The sequence below is a fragment of the Tribolium castaneum genome, chromosome 2 (genome assembly GCF_031307605.1).
Source record: "Tribolium castaneum strain GA2 chromosome 2, icTriCast1.1, whole genome shotgun sequence".
Taxonomy (NCBI): Eukaryota; Metazoa; Arthropoda; class Insecta; order Coleoptera; family Tenebrionidae; genus Tribolium; species Tribolium castaneum.
In genome coordinates this window covers 21,978,977-21,994,082 of record NC_087395.1, presented here as the reverse complement: position 1 = coordinate 21,994,082, position 15,106 = coordinate 21,978,977, and the positions used below count along the sequence as shown (strand labels likewise).

At 30.3% G+C, this 15,106-nt stretch overlaps 1 protein-coding gene across 3 annotated transcripts in view; it reads left to right on the top strand.

The window, feature by feature from the left end:
* The first annotated feature begins 2,811 nt into the window (after positions 1 to 2,811).
* RhoGAP100F (Rho GTPase activating protein at 100F) overlaps positions 2,812 to 15,106 on the top strand; it is a 51,363-nt gene continuing 39,068 nt past the window's right edge. For all 3 annotated transcript variants that reach the window (XM_015983816.2, XM_015983815.2, XM_015983814.2), the window contains exons 1-2: positions 2,812 to 3,304; positions 9,905 to 10,013. In XM_015983816.2, coding sequence (XP_015839302.2) covers positions 9,930 to 10,013 — 84 coding nt within the window. In that variant the 5' untranslated portion in view covers positions 2,812 to 3,304; positions 9,905 to 9,929. The remainder of the gene's footprint in view (positions 3,305 to 9,904; positions 10,014 to 15,106) is intronic.

Below are 15,106 nucleotides of genomic sequence, written 5' to 3'. Positions count from 1 at the left end.
GAGTTGTTATTTTTTTTGTTTTTTTTTCTAATTTGTTTTTTTCTAAAATTCCATTTGTGATGAAACAGTCGCTCGCTCTTTGCATCTAAATTAAAACGTCCAGTTTATGTAAATAATAGCTCACATGTCACTGAAATTATCACGAAATGAACGATTATTATCTGATAATTGAAGGGAAACTAAACTACAGCCTTATCTGGTGATATACACAAACCCAAATCGATACAACACTCCATGTAATTGTTATTTCCATTACGCCTCTGTTCCTTCTCATTACGCCCAATTCTCGTCGACATACGGGGGAATTTTGTAAACTTAATCCCAACTTGACACACGTATTTAATCGTTTAAATGATGCGACAACATTCCTTTTCCAATTAGTAATGAGATTATTGTAAAACGGCTCGATTGTTTTTGCGCCTCTTGACGATATTGCAAGGTTTTGTAAATAAAAAGATTAAAAAGATTGTGTTTACGAGATGAAAGTTTGAAGTAAGCGGCGCAGTTTCTTGTATCTAATTTAATAAGCGATTCAAGTATTTCAACTTTAATATTAATCCCACGAATATAAAATAAATGGGGTGAGGTAGTGGAGGCAAGAAGTTTCCAACTGGGTCAAGCCAATAAGAGATTTTTTAATTTAAACACTTGATTATATTTCAGAAAGGAAATATTAATTAATTTTGCCCCAGGAAAAAAATCGAAGGTGAGCTAGAAGACCCCGGTTCGTCTCATTTCATCATCAAACTTTTCAAAGTATGAATTTATAAATGTTTGTTCTAGATAAAAAGAAGTGTGAAACGACTCGCCTTTTATTCAAAAAACCTGCAAATTCACATACATTTTTACTGATTGTAGGAAAATAATGTTATTAAAAGTAAATAAAATAAAAACTGTAAAACAATAAAACAAAGGAATAAAAAATCAAAAACCAAATCTGTAAAATCTTCCCTCAAAAAAAACACACTCATGTACATAGACACAGGAGGGTGAAAAAACTAAATCTAAAAATTTGAGTAAATCAAGGATGGGGAACCTAGTCAGCCTAAATATTTTTTAAAAGTATCTAAAACTTTTTAAAAAAAGTACTTATACCGCTAAAACAAATCCTAATTTTATCTGTAATACAAAAAAGCCTTTGAACAACTTAAAATTTGTAATTTTACTGAAGTCTCTGTTCTCAGAACCCAAAAATCCAGAAAATCTAAAAATTACTTACTTTCGGTTCACTTTCATAAAAACCATTGTGGTGGAATCGACTAACTCGTTACCATAACAACTCATAAAAAAGATAATGCCAAGAGTACCCAATTTCCACCACAATGGTTTTTATGAAAGTGAACCGAATGTACCTAAATTAATTAAATTAATAATAAAAAACAAATATAAAATTAAAAACCAATTCCACTCCAAGGCAAAAAAACTAACAAATAAAAAAAAGAAAACTAAATGTGAAATATCTAAACCAAAATCGTAAACTTATAAAGAATGCTAACAAGGAAAAAAATAATTTAAATTTTAATATTTTAAAACTGAAAACTTGTTAACTGGAATACATTAATAACGAAAAATCCCAACGATACAAAAATTCTCTTTGAAACCCAAAAAGACTTAAAAAATAATATAAAGATAAATACATACTATATTTAGAAAATCAAGTCTCGAAAATCTAAAAATAAATAAAAAGTTCAAGACATGTTTGGAAAAACCCACACGTATCCCAAGACCAAGAATAACCGAAATAAACCTAAATTAATCTGTCAAACTAAAAATTAAAAAAGTAAAAAATCAGTTGTAATAAACGAAAACTTAAAATAAATCCCAATAAGTATTCAAATTCGCAAAACCAAAATTAAAATATACTAGTATAAGCTTCTACCTAAATACATGAAAAAAAATCGTAAACAGAAAATTTATTAATTTATAAATAAATAACACAATACTTAATAAAGTTTGTATAAAACAAACAAACTCAGATAAAAGAATAATATCTTTGTGTTGAAAAGCCAAAAATGTCAGAAATATAACTAAAAAGGTAAAAAACTGTATCAAAAAACAAAAACCTAAAGTCGTAATAAATTTCAAAATAAATACCCAAAATTTCTTGCTATATGACTGAGGAAAAACATCTAGAAACGCATGTGAAGTTTCAAACCCAAAAACCTAAAGTCCTAAACATAATGGTGTAGTTATTACTAAAAGGCAAAAACCAAAACTTGAAAAACCTGAAAATATGGAGGAATTGATGAGAAAGAAGCTTGATAGCCTAATAAAAGGTAAAAAAAATGTCAATGATTTCAATCTTTCTTTAATTTTAACTTAAGCTACAGCAAAAGCTTAGCGTTCTGCTCTTCAAAGTATTTAAGAAGTTTAGTTAGCGGGCACCAGAATTAGCCAAATCTGCGCCTCCTGTGCCATCTAATTCGCTCTGACCCTTACAAGTTAATCTTTGCTAAGCAAAATGATCTCACCCTAAGCTTGATTATAGTCGACTCGAGCTTTAGTCTCGTGTTTCTAAACCCGAATCAAAGATTCAGTTTAGTCTGGCTTTGATCGAAATTTATTGATCAATATAAATAGCTCCCATCCCTGTCTAAATAATTTAGCTAATGAAATACGACTTGCCGAAAAAAATGCATCGACTTGATCGCTTCCCCTTGTTAATCAAAGTAATTTATATATCGGTCGCGGGCGCCGTGACCCCGTCTGAATATTCAGTAGTGTATCGAAATCCTGTCGTAGTTTTTCCCGTTCCTGCTGTAAAATCGCGCATCAGGACAATTTAACGGGGAGCTTTCGCCCGCGTCCGCGCGCTTTCGGGCAAGCTCGCAAGGGAGGGGGCCTAGTGTACTAGCCGTCGGGGCTGCTCTAAATTTAAATCGCGCCGTTTTAAACGCATTTCACTTAATTATTAACTAATTAGGAGTTGATTAGATCGTCATAAGTGTTAGTTTGCCTCGTTTAACCCGTCCAAGAGCGTGAAAGCGATGAATCGCGTTCATTGAGCGGTTTCCTGGCGCGCGTCGACATTTTCCTCCAGTTTTTCGTTCGGCCACCAAAATGACGACAACGAGGGCTCGCAGTGCTGGCTTCGAGTGATTTTGTGACGTGTTCGTGCCGTTTTTACGCGATGATTAAGTAGGACTCAGACTGGAGATATTGATTGAGGTGGTACGACGCTGGCAATTCGAAAGCTGCCCCGAATAAATCATCCCCGACGAAATGAAATCCATTCTGCTCATTACGCGCCACAGGAAGGTCTTGTACAAGAAATTCGAGAATAGGTGATCATGCTTTCATACAGGTAATGGCAGGGAGTGCGCTTTCCAGTGACACGTTTCCGATAAATGTCGCGGATTTGTGTCTGATGCGAAATGAAGGCGGATTGAGAAATGACCAAACGGTTTATTGATTTTTGGCCCTAAATAGGGCGAGTAATTTCTGATTTGTCTGAGGGAATTTTTCGACGAATTTTCGGTTCACTTGGAATAACGCGGATTAAATCGGATTGAGTAAATGTAATGGTTTTTGGCTCATCACTGATGCTTGCGCTCGAATGCGCGTGTCGACTAAATTGCTTAATCAAATACGATGAAAATTGATAAAATATTAAGTAAACAGAGGTCCTTTGGGACGCAAAGTTTCCGAGTCGGCTCGGAATGCTATTGGAAAAGCGGAAGAACTACACAGATGTACGATTTAAAGTATAAAAATTCTCTTATCCAAATAAAGCCCGAATTATCAAGATTGTAATCATTGCCACTGCATTTATTTTACCAAAAAAATTAAGTACAAGGTGAATACATACAGAAATATTGAAACTTAACTTAAATAGTCCTAAAAAATTGAAACGTAAAGAAAAGAGAAATAAAGTGAAATTAACACCATAAGAAGTTTTAAAAAACGTCAGATAAATCGCAATAAATAAATAAAATACGAATAACACTGAAAAACTAAAAAAAATAAGTAATATAAAAATAAAAGTAAATAAATAAATAAAATTCTGAGTAACTTAAATATCCATCTAAATCCCTTACATAAAATCGAAAATAAATAAACTTTAAACAAACTGAACGTAAACACTCTAACTAACGTACAAGAAACAAAATCAAATTGAAAAGAAAAACTTTTAAAAAATTGGGAAACAACAACACTTAAAAAACACAACATAAAGTCAAAAAAAGACGTAACAAAAACTAAAAACGAGAACTTGAACACAACACAACTTTAAAATAATAATAGAACAAGGGAATGTAAAGCATCTAAAAGCCTGTTAAGTCTTTTACACAAGAAAGCAAGCATAAAACAATCTGAACAAGAAGATCTTAAAAATGTAAAGAAAATAGAATCAAGCTTAAATTAAAAACTTGAAAAAGTATGAAAACTAATAAGAATACTAAAAATTGCTACATAGAGCCCAAAAAAATTAGCAAAAACGATACAAAAAATTGAATACATAATAAAAAAAACAATAAAAAAATAATGTAAAACAATGTAACCGAAACAAAATGAAGCACACAAAAAAACCTAAAAAAATGAGAAATAAAACAACTTAAAATAATCCCAAAAAAAAGCCACGCGAATCTGAATACACAACAATAAAAAACAGAATATAGAAAAACTGAATAAATTAAGAAAGTTTGAAAAAAAAAAAGAAAATAACGGGTGTTACATAAATCCCAAAGAAAACTAAAAAGATAAAGACTTCAATATACAACTTAAAGAAATTTAAAAAAAATGAAAAACTGGATGTAGAAAAAATATAGCAAATTTAATATAATGTCTAACATAAAAAAAACTAAAACTTAGACAATAAAATGAAACTATTGTCAAAAACCTTCAAAATTTTGAAAAATAAGGAACATCTGCTAAGCCTACCCACAGTAAACCACAACAACAACAACAAAACAAAAAAACGATAACAAAAATCCAAAATAAAATTAGAATAAAAAAAGCTAAATAAATTGGAAAATAAGAACACATAAAAAGCACATAAATAATCCACTACTTTAAAATATAGAACAACTGAATGTTGAGCGTCTAACGTCTTTAAAACAAAATTAAAAAAGCAAATATAAAACAACTTGGATTAAAAAGTTCTGTAAAATGTAAAAAAACAGAATCAAGCTTAAAAGTTAAAAACCTGAAAAAGTATGAAAATTAATAAGAACACTGAAAATTGATACATAAAGTCCAAAAACTAAAAAAAAAATAAGTAAAGTTCCACGAAAATTTGGCCACACTATCCCGAATAACAAAAAAAAAATAAACAAAAATAACAATAATGTTGAACATGTAAAACTAAGAGCCATAATCGAAATAAAGGAACTTAAAAGTTAATGTTAATTTCAAATGTGAAATTTTTATCAACAAATTCTAATTAGCACATTATAAACAACATTTAATTTATTGCTCCTTTAAATTCGATTATGAAACTGACTACGTATCTTTTTCATTAAGTTTAAAATAAATAAATCTAAAACAATAAAGAAGTAAAAAATTGAAAAACATAAAGTAAATCAAATCAAACTAAAACACACAAATTAAATACTTAAAAAAAATAAGAAATTAGATCCCTTAAAAAATCCACGCGAATCTGATAATAATCAAACAGAAAATAGAAAAATTCAATAAATAATAAATGATAGGTGCCTTCTGATACCCAAACACTTGCTAAAACCCAATATGTCAGATAAAATTTTGAGGAAACCTCATTAAAATCAAGTTGAAAATTTCAAATATTTTTTAATAAACTATTCGTATTATAACTTTACAAAATAGTAAAAACAGTAACAGTAACGTGAGACCTCGGATTTTGAAAACCCGAGCCAGAAAAACTTGAATAAGTATTAAAACTCAACTAGTAGTATATCAAAAAGTTGACAATCCAAAAAAATAAAGATCTCCAAGTCGTTTCAAAGATATGTTATTCTCATTTTTGTAAATATTACAATCGTAATAATTTTATTCGTCTCAAGTCTTTAGAATAAACCCAGCCAAGCACCTTAACCGCGTTATTTTTTATTCAAAACCTCCATAAAAAAGCCTCGTCGCAACTTTGCCGCGGACAGGGAATGTAAATACGAGAGCGGAAGAAATTTTATGTCACTTTAAAACTAGTAAAAAATTTCCTTTGGAACGCCGCCCCCTTGCAAAAGGTCGAAAAGTTTGTTCCATTTGGGAACCAAAGCCCCTTGTTGTACATTCAACTGTAAATTATTTTGATCATAGCGTACAAATCGAGTTTCCCTCACAATAACGTTATATTTGCAATATAATTCCATAAAGTCGCACACACCCGGCTTCCACTATTGTTCAAGTAATTAGATTTAATAATGAACACATGAGAAGTTACATCACTCAAACGCTGGTGATTATCTCAGTTATTATCTGAAAGAAACGCGACGTTCTCAATTTTTAAAATATTCAATTTACCGGAGGCTAAATAAATACGGTTTTAGCAACGTTGCGCTTATCTCTCACACAATTTTTGCCCCAAATTAACTTTTAAATATTAATTTGCTCTTCAAGGCAAATAGTGCGAGCAATTATCGTAATTATAAGAGCGTTGGCTAAGCGACAATCGATGGAGCTTCAATTTTTAATTGCTCGGTGAAAGCCCGGAAAATTAATTTATGCGCTTCGGAAAAATGTCAGTGGGCTCTGGCCAGTGCCTTTAAAGGTCAACAGGGCACAACCGACGCATTCAATTGACGAAAATTAATTATAATTTTTTGACCATTTTTCAGTGTTTAACTCGGACTATCCATCTTTTCTTGTAACATACGTTGTAATAAATTATTCAAAACACAACATTAATTTCCCAGGAATGGGAGCAGGAAAAGTGGGAGAAAGATAAAGGGTGACAAGGACCACTTACGTTCTTGAATGGTAGTAATAGCTATTGTTTCGCACTTATCTGATAAAAACACAAAGCTGGTTGTAATTAAATTTCAACACGTTTGCGTTGGCGGTGATAATTTTTTACACAGTTTTCGGTTCACTTGCATGCGAAACGTCCCTAAATTCCTTACCTTCAATGAGATTCGGTTAATAATAGATTTCATAAAAACATAAAACGGTCCGGAATTTATGGCCCATAAAAGTGGTCACGACACGACATTCGTACAAAAGGCGAATATCTTAATTAGTTTAAATTTGATTAGTCTGATAAAATTGGGCGAAACGGAACTATTTTGACGGTGGAATTATGAATGATGAAGTCCTGTTTTTGTACAAGCAGTGCGAGCTTTCAATAATTAAAAGACTCCGAATTCTAATTTTAGGTTTGAATTAAACTTGAATCATTAATCAATTTAGGGTTTAATTATGCATCAGCCCTAAAGTCGGATTATTACATGCGTAAAAAAGAGAAGTAAATTAAGTTTATGGCCGGGATAATACCACCGAAAATTATTATCGATCCGGGGGTATTTTTTTAATAGTGTTTTTTCAATAACGACTGCAATTGTGTAAACATATGTTGCCAACTAAAAAGCTTTCAGGATAATAGCACGCATCCATTTCAGCTAGTGGAGATGTCACTTTTCACGTTTTTATTTCCTAATTTCACTTAATTTTTCATTCGAAGTCGGTCCTTTATTTGTGTGGACTCGGATAATAGCGACAATTTTTATTATCCATGTAGATACCGAACGCTACAAAATATTTCACGTCAGTAATAAAATAATAATAAAAGCTAGCTTGCGACCAAAATATTTATATAAATCAGATCCGGGCTGAAAAAATGCCAGATTACATAATTTATTCCCACAAAGTTTAATCACACAAATATTTGATCGCATTTTTACATTTTTATGAAAAAAATTGTTTAAGCTATTATTCTCAAACAACTTTACTCGGTTTTAAATACGAAAGTTACGTCATCTCTGAGGCAGTAATTTTTTGTAATTTCTGATACCTAACCCAAAAAATCCATTTTAATTCTACAAAATTCCATTAGTTTCAAAAAAACTATTCCGATAATACAAAAACACTATAAGATGTAATTCCAAATCTTTCTAAGAGATTTCAAAAAAAAAAAAATCCTACAATTAATTCCACAGTTGATGGCCCTTTCAAATTATAAACTGAAAACATAAGTTGAGTAAAAATATAGAATTATTTTCATAATCACAATTTATTAAGTTATGAGCCCGGAAATGATAAAATTTGTCTTCTTAATTTTTAGGCTTGCTTTTCACGTTACTAAAAAATTTGCTAAAATGCTGAAAAAAAAATGTAATTTTTAATTTCCCTTGAAAGCTTTTTAGCAGACTTTTTGCAAAATTTTTCAAAAAGGCTCTGTTTTTATATTGCATTTTTAAAGCAGTTGGTAATTTTTCGTCTTGGTTTAACAAAATCTAACAAAATACTGAGTGTTTAATTCGAAAAATGTAAATATTTTACAGATTATACATTTTACAAAAAGGAAAATTTTAATTCAAAATCGTGGTTAGAAGCTTGAACAACATAAAAATAACCACAATTGACAAACTAAAGCGTATAAAAAGGTAAACAACAAAACTAATTCCGATCAAGAATTAATAAGCATAAGCAAAATTTTTCGAAAAAAAGACATGGCGTAGCTTTTAACCTTAAGAACGTGTCTAAACAATCAAAAAAAGCAAAAGTAATAATAATTCTGCTATTTTCAAGCCAACAATTTAATTTTTTTTCGGGCAGGTTTAGTGAAAAAATAAATATTTTTGAGCTGGCCCGAGTAAAAATTTTTCGGTAATTGTTCCTGAATTAGGAATGTATGGTTACATTTATGCTTCCAAATGCAAAAAATGCTATTTGAAATTTTAAATAAAAGTTTATTGCGGAATGAAACCTAAAATGTACGTTATTGACCCGGCGCATCCACCATTTTTGTACTTCAATTATTCAATTTGTGTTTAATTATTTCAAGAAATAATTGCAATTTTTCTTTATTTTACACTAAAAACATTTGAGACTGACTGATAAATAAGCTCCAATACGTCAGCTGCTCGGAACGTTTGAAATGAGAGTAAATAAATTCAAATTTTCGACAAACAACTCTATAAGAAAATGTTAATTTTACGTTTTTTTAACGAAAGATCCTTCAGTCTGTTGATGTTTTGCAACAAAACACAAAAAAAAACAAAATGGAAAATTTACTTTTAATTTCGTGGCGCAAATAAAGGACCAAATAATAATTAAACGACATTACTCTGATTAATTAAAACAAACAAAAAATAACAAAACAACAAAATTAAAACTGTGACCAGTTAAACAAAGATTCCTTTATTCCATTAACATATTAAACAACAGTACCATTTTAAAAATTTATACTCCAATACAAAGTTACGTTGGAAGTAATTTTTGCAATTCTATACTTATAGGACAGATCTTACACATTACCTTTGCCAGGAATGTTAAAAATTAAAGATTAACTGTTACCAACAAAAAAATAACTAAAAATACAAATAAAACAAACACAATAATATCACAAAAGCGTGCAAAAACACAAATTCAGTATCAATTAAAATGAGAAGTTAATTTTCCGTACTTGACACCCCGTATAAATGAACTCCGCCCATCGTGTGTATATTTAAATTGCGAATTGTTTTTTGGAGATTGAATTAATGGAATTTACCCCGACTTAGCTGAATCACCGTGTGATTCAGTGCCTAATTTGCGCCCAATTTCGCGATCGCCACACACCGATGACTTTGAAAAACCGCATCTGTCGCTTCACACAGATCAATAAGTCACAATAATACCGCGATATGCGAAATGAAATTCGAATTGATTGTGGAGGAATCGTCAAACAGGTGTTTTTAAAAAATGGTTTAATCTGAAATCATCAATCATCGCGATTGTAAAGCGACCAGCGTGCGTCCTTTGTGTAGTAATGGATCTGGTTGTTATTTTTCAGGACGACATCCCAGAGCTAATCTGGTATGCAGTGGCGGAAATTGGCGCGCTCGAAGATCACATCCGGTCGTTCGCGCACGCGCAATATGCTCTGCTGTGGTCGCAGGAAGGTAAGTAAATTAAAACTAGGAAAAAACACAAAGAAAACTACAATAAGTGTGACACGATAATGCAGATCCGAAGCGAGTATTGATCGGCATTGTAATGTGACATATTTGTGTTTACCGTAAACAATGTAACGTTGTAGAAAATAACAAAACGCAAATGGTGCCATTGTGTGTTACTCTTGGTCTTAGCTCGCTTTGTCTCATAATGTAAATTTCAAAGTGTTGAAGCTGCCGTAAAGTCACAACTGATGAAATAGGGAAGAGGCAAACTTTATAAAGCAACTTAGAGAATAATAAAACTAAAGAGAATCGGTTCAAGTTAAAGCCGTAGACGATGTTGCAACTTAGAAGCTTTCAGAATTCAGCGGGTTTAATAAAAACTCGAGACGGTTTTGGTTTAATTTAAATCACAAAAAGGACAATTTTTGCCCGAATCGTTCCTTAACTTAGATGAATTTATTCATTTACATGCAATTACGGGAAAGGGCATTAATCACCACCTGTGCGCAGCAAAAGTGTAAAAAGTTAATTATTTTTACCCAAGAATGCAATCAAAAAATTATGAAATAATCTTTATTTTGGAAAACATTCATTGAATTAAGAATAGGCGGGTATTTGACCTGTTTGGGCATTTTTTAAATATTACCATGCCATTTAACTGTTTAACTAATTAATTCTGATAACTAAAATATTTTTATTATACACAGTGTGGTGAACCTATGTTATATTATTTTAAATAGAACACCCTGTATATTTTTGCATAATTGAATTTTTACGTAAAAAATTATGTATTTTTTTATAAACTATTATGGATCTATCTCTTTTAGTTTCAGAATTATTCAACTTTTAGTAATAAAAAAATCAACTTTCAAAAAAATCAATATTTTTCGATAAATTTGCAAAAAAATTATTTTATTACAATAAAGTTTATTCCTAGAACCTGATAAGTTAAATGATAATTAATTTTTTGATATATAGTAATGTGACTATTTACATTAGTAATCTATCTATTACTTGATACATAAATGAATTTTACTCATCAAGAATTAACAATAAAATAAATAAAAAAAGAAAAAAATTCAAACACTTTAAGAAATATTTCAAATTTGCTATATCATTAGAAAGCTAAAAAAAATCGATACGTGTAAAAAAATACATGGTATTCCATTGGAAAAATATAAGTTATTCAACTTTTTGCGTTTTGACACACCCTGTACATTATCTACGTGTTTCAAGTAAAAGTCGACTACAACTAAAACTACAGGATATTCTAAGATTTCTGTTGCAAAATTGTCGGAAAATATTCATAGGCGACTTAGCAGTGATTTTTCAAAAATTGGTCTTTTTTATAACGAAAAGTTGAATAATTCCGAAACGAAAGGAGATAGACCCATAATAGTTTATATAAAGTTACATTATTTTTTTGCGTAGAATTTAATTATGCAAAAATATACAAGGTGTTCCATTTAAAAAATATAACTTTGGTTCACCACCCTGCATACAACACCCTGTGTACAATAAAGATATGTTTCGTTTGTAGACTTTAAGTCGATCTATTGAATAATAAAAACTATATGGCAATATTTCAAATAACAAAAATTTTATTGACCGATAATTCACCCCTGGGTCACCCTGTATTTCCAATCGTAATAAGGTTACTCATAATGTTGCCGCTCACTCTAAATATTCAAGGACGAATTTAAATTAAACTTTAATTAAAAAATATGTGAGGCTCAAATTCTGTGTAAAAAATATATTTTTTTTTGTAAATATTGTTCCAGAATTTCACACCGTAACGTATCAACCTTTTTTAAAAATCAGAAAATATGTATCTGTTGTCAAAAATGTGGTTATTTGAAAGTTTTGGGCACTGGTGGCCACAGAGGGTAGTAAACCGTAACAAAAAATAAATTTTAATTGTGAAACTCTTCACCCTAGTCTATAAACCTCGCGTCGATTTCCCCGCGCGTTAAATTAGCAATCGTTTTTTCGCGCCCGTTTCGGTGATTACCGATCCAAACCCAGTTTCCTCCCTTATCAGCAACAATCATCCGTTTTTTTTCCAGCCGATCGCTTCATGTAAAGAACACCGAGCGTGTGCTATTGCCGGCCGCCTATTGGTCGTCGTTATCGACTCGAGTTTACGTTTTACTTTAATTACTATCGTGTGTACGTGGCCTCACGTGATGTTGATACATTCATAATGAGTTGTGCAAAGGGGAAAAGCGTGAATGGCATCGTAGCGCATTTTTCATTCGAGTCTACTGGGAGACCTGTGCAATTTGCATCTAGTTGTACTACGAGGATACGCGTTCATATTTTAACACCCACCCCCGGCGAAAGATTCTTGTTTATGCGAATTTAAATTACACCGAACTGAGTTATAAACATTTTGAAAGTGATGCATTGGAGCTTCATCTGGACACAGCTGTACACAAGAGATACTAAAAGAAAAATTAAATCTACAGGGTTTGAGCCCTCCGGCTTTACACAAACCCAAATTAAAGCATTATCATTCAGAATCATTTTTTTTTTTCAAATCGGGATCAAGAATTTTTAAAAATCGATGTTTTTGAATCAATTTGAGTCACCTTTCAAAAAATCCAAGAACAGGTCGGTCTTATTTTTTAAAGCTAACTTTAGAATATTTTGATACAATTGCTATATGTATAATGACGTCATTGGTTTTTCAGTAATAACGGCGTTTTGATAAAATATTTTTTGGCTTTTTTGCTTTTACTTTATTTGATAGATTTTTTTTTACATTTTTACTTAATAAGCATAAAAATACTAATAAAACAATAATGTAAAACGTAAACACAAAAAATAAACAAAAAGCATATAAAATAAAACAAAGAACAAAAAGATAAAATCCTTTGGGTTAAATTACCAAAATTTTGTTTAATTTTTTCATACTTACCACTTATCAGAAAGATAAGAACTAAACTAAATACTAACTAATACTAACTAACTAAATAAAAGTCATTTGCTAACTAAAATATTGTAAATGTTAGGTAAAAATGCTACATATTAAAATAAAATTTACTGAGTTAAAAAAGTGTCTTTATTTTTAAATTCTCTCATTTTTACGTACTGAATTAATTTCTGCAATATGCACGTGTTTTCTTTATTTTTTACAATCTCATACGTAAACGTATGGAAAGTTGAGTGACGATAAAAGTTTGGGAAGAGATGATAATTTTTACATCTTCGTTAAAAATTCAAACGCTCAGAAAAATCAGAAAACTGCTTTAAAAAAATATATGTAGAAATGATTTTTTTGTGAAAAATTTATTTCTCTGCAACTTTTTTCTTGCATTTGTAACCGTATTTGCAGCGTTTTAAAAAATATGGAGCAAAAAGCAAATTGGTAAAAGTTTTAATTTTTTTTAAATACAGTTTGCGATAAAATTTGTGCATTTTGGTAATGTCTTACCATTGAGAATTTATTGCTCTATGTGCCTGTATTTTTTTGTTTGCTCAGTGTAACCGTTATACAAATACAATAATTTTTTCAAATTTATTTCTCTGAAAACTGCGCTCTCTGGAAACATATTAAGGAAACTACCAAGAATGGGATGTTTTATTTTTACGTCGTTTTATGTCCTAACCTTTAGATATCTGTAAAAAAAACTTTAACATAAAAAGCGATAATATTGAGCCACACAATACAAATATTTATTATATTATTATTATTATTATTTCCATTTACATTGTTTTGTTATCATCTTTAGTTTTAAGTTTTCTATCCATTATATAAAGTTTTTCCACTTTTTTGTACCTACTTCTCTGCAGATATATGTTTACTTGTCCTATTATTTAATTATTAATATTTTAATTATTAATAATAATAAAACAAAAATATTAATAATTAAATAATTAATTAATTAATTAAATTAAATAATAATAATTTATTATTATTTTAGGGTTGAGTTGAGTAGCCTTAGGCTTAACTTAGCTTCAAAGAGTTTGTATATTTTATTTTTTCAATAAAGACCTATTATTTTTATTATAATTAAAAATATAAAAAGAAAATAAAAAAATTCTAGTTTTTATTATGAATCTGAATCGAAAGTAGACAAGAAGTTTGAAGTAACTTCCAATGAGCTAAATGCTCATATAAAACCATACTTCCCTTGGTACGAGAAAACTTTGCTTCAAAAAAAAAAAATAACGCAACTTGATTTAATACATAAAATCAATCTTTTAACTATTTATCACGAGTTAAATTATGTCTTTTTTCCTTTGAGACCCATCTAAAACAACAATTTGTAATTGCTACAGTGAACTCCAAAAAGATCGCTCCAAAAACTAATCCTAGGCCTGAAAATATTACTTTTTCTAAGGATTAGCATCAAAAGATCGTGCTTGAATATTTTGAGGTAAGAAAGCTTAAAATATTGCAACCTGCAAAAAATAACAAATAGCATGACGTAATAAAATTATTGCAAATTTTCACAAACGCTCTTCAAATGCTATCTGAAATATGGATTCAATGTTTTGATCAAAAAACAAAAAAAAACAATCGGTTCATTGCCCCATAACCCTAGAAAACTAGAATAATTACTTCCGGCAAATATTCTTTTAAATTTTAAAGTTTTTGATGTTCTAGAAATTTTCAGTGTAATCCGTTTTGTTGCTTATTTAACACAGAAATGTGGAAGTTATTATTATTATTATAATGTTTAATGAAAAGTTCATAAAATTACTATTTTTTCCCATAAGTTCCAAGTTCTATATCCGCCACTTTTCCTACACTAACAAGCAAGTACAACCTAAATTGACTTTTAATTTAAAAGTATGGGGTAGTTGGAGGGTTAGTATGCTCAGGAATGTCCTCCTGCTGCTATATTGAAATTGCTGCTTGGCAGGATGACAGAAATGCCTCGCGATATTGCGCGACAAACACCTCTGGACTCCACCAGAATCGACAAAAAGGTAAATCATCCCAACTGTCACCTTTCATAATTAAGATTGGCTAATTTTCCTTACTCCAACCTGGCACACGTTTCCGCACTTCTTTGCAAACATTTGTGCGCAAGGTTTTAGGCAAAATTTGCGTTTTATTTGTTCCAAATTCACTGTGACAGTGAGAG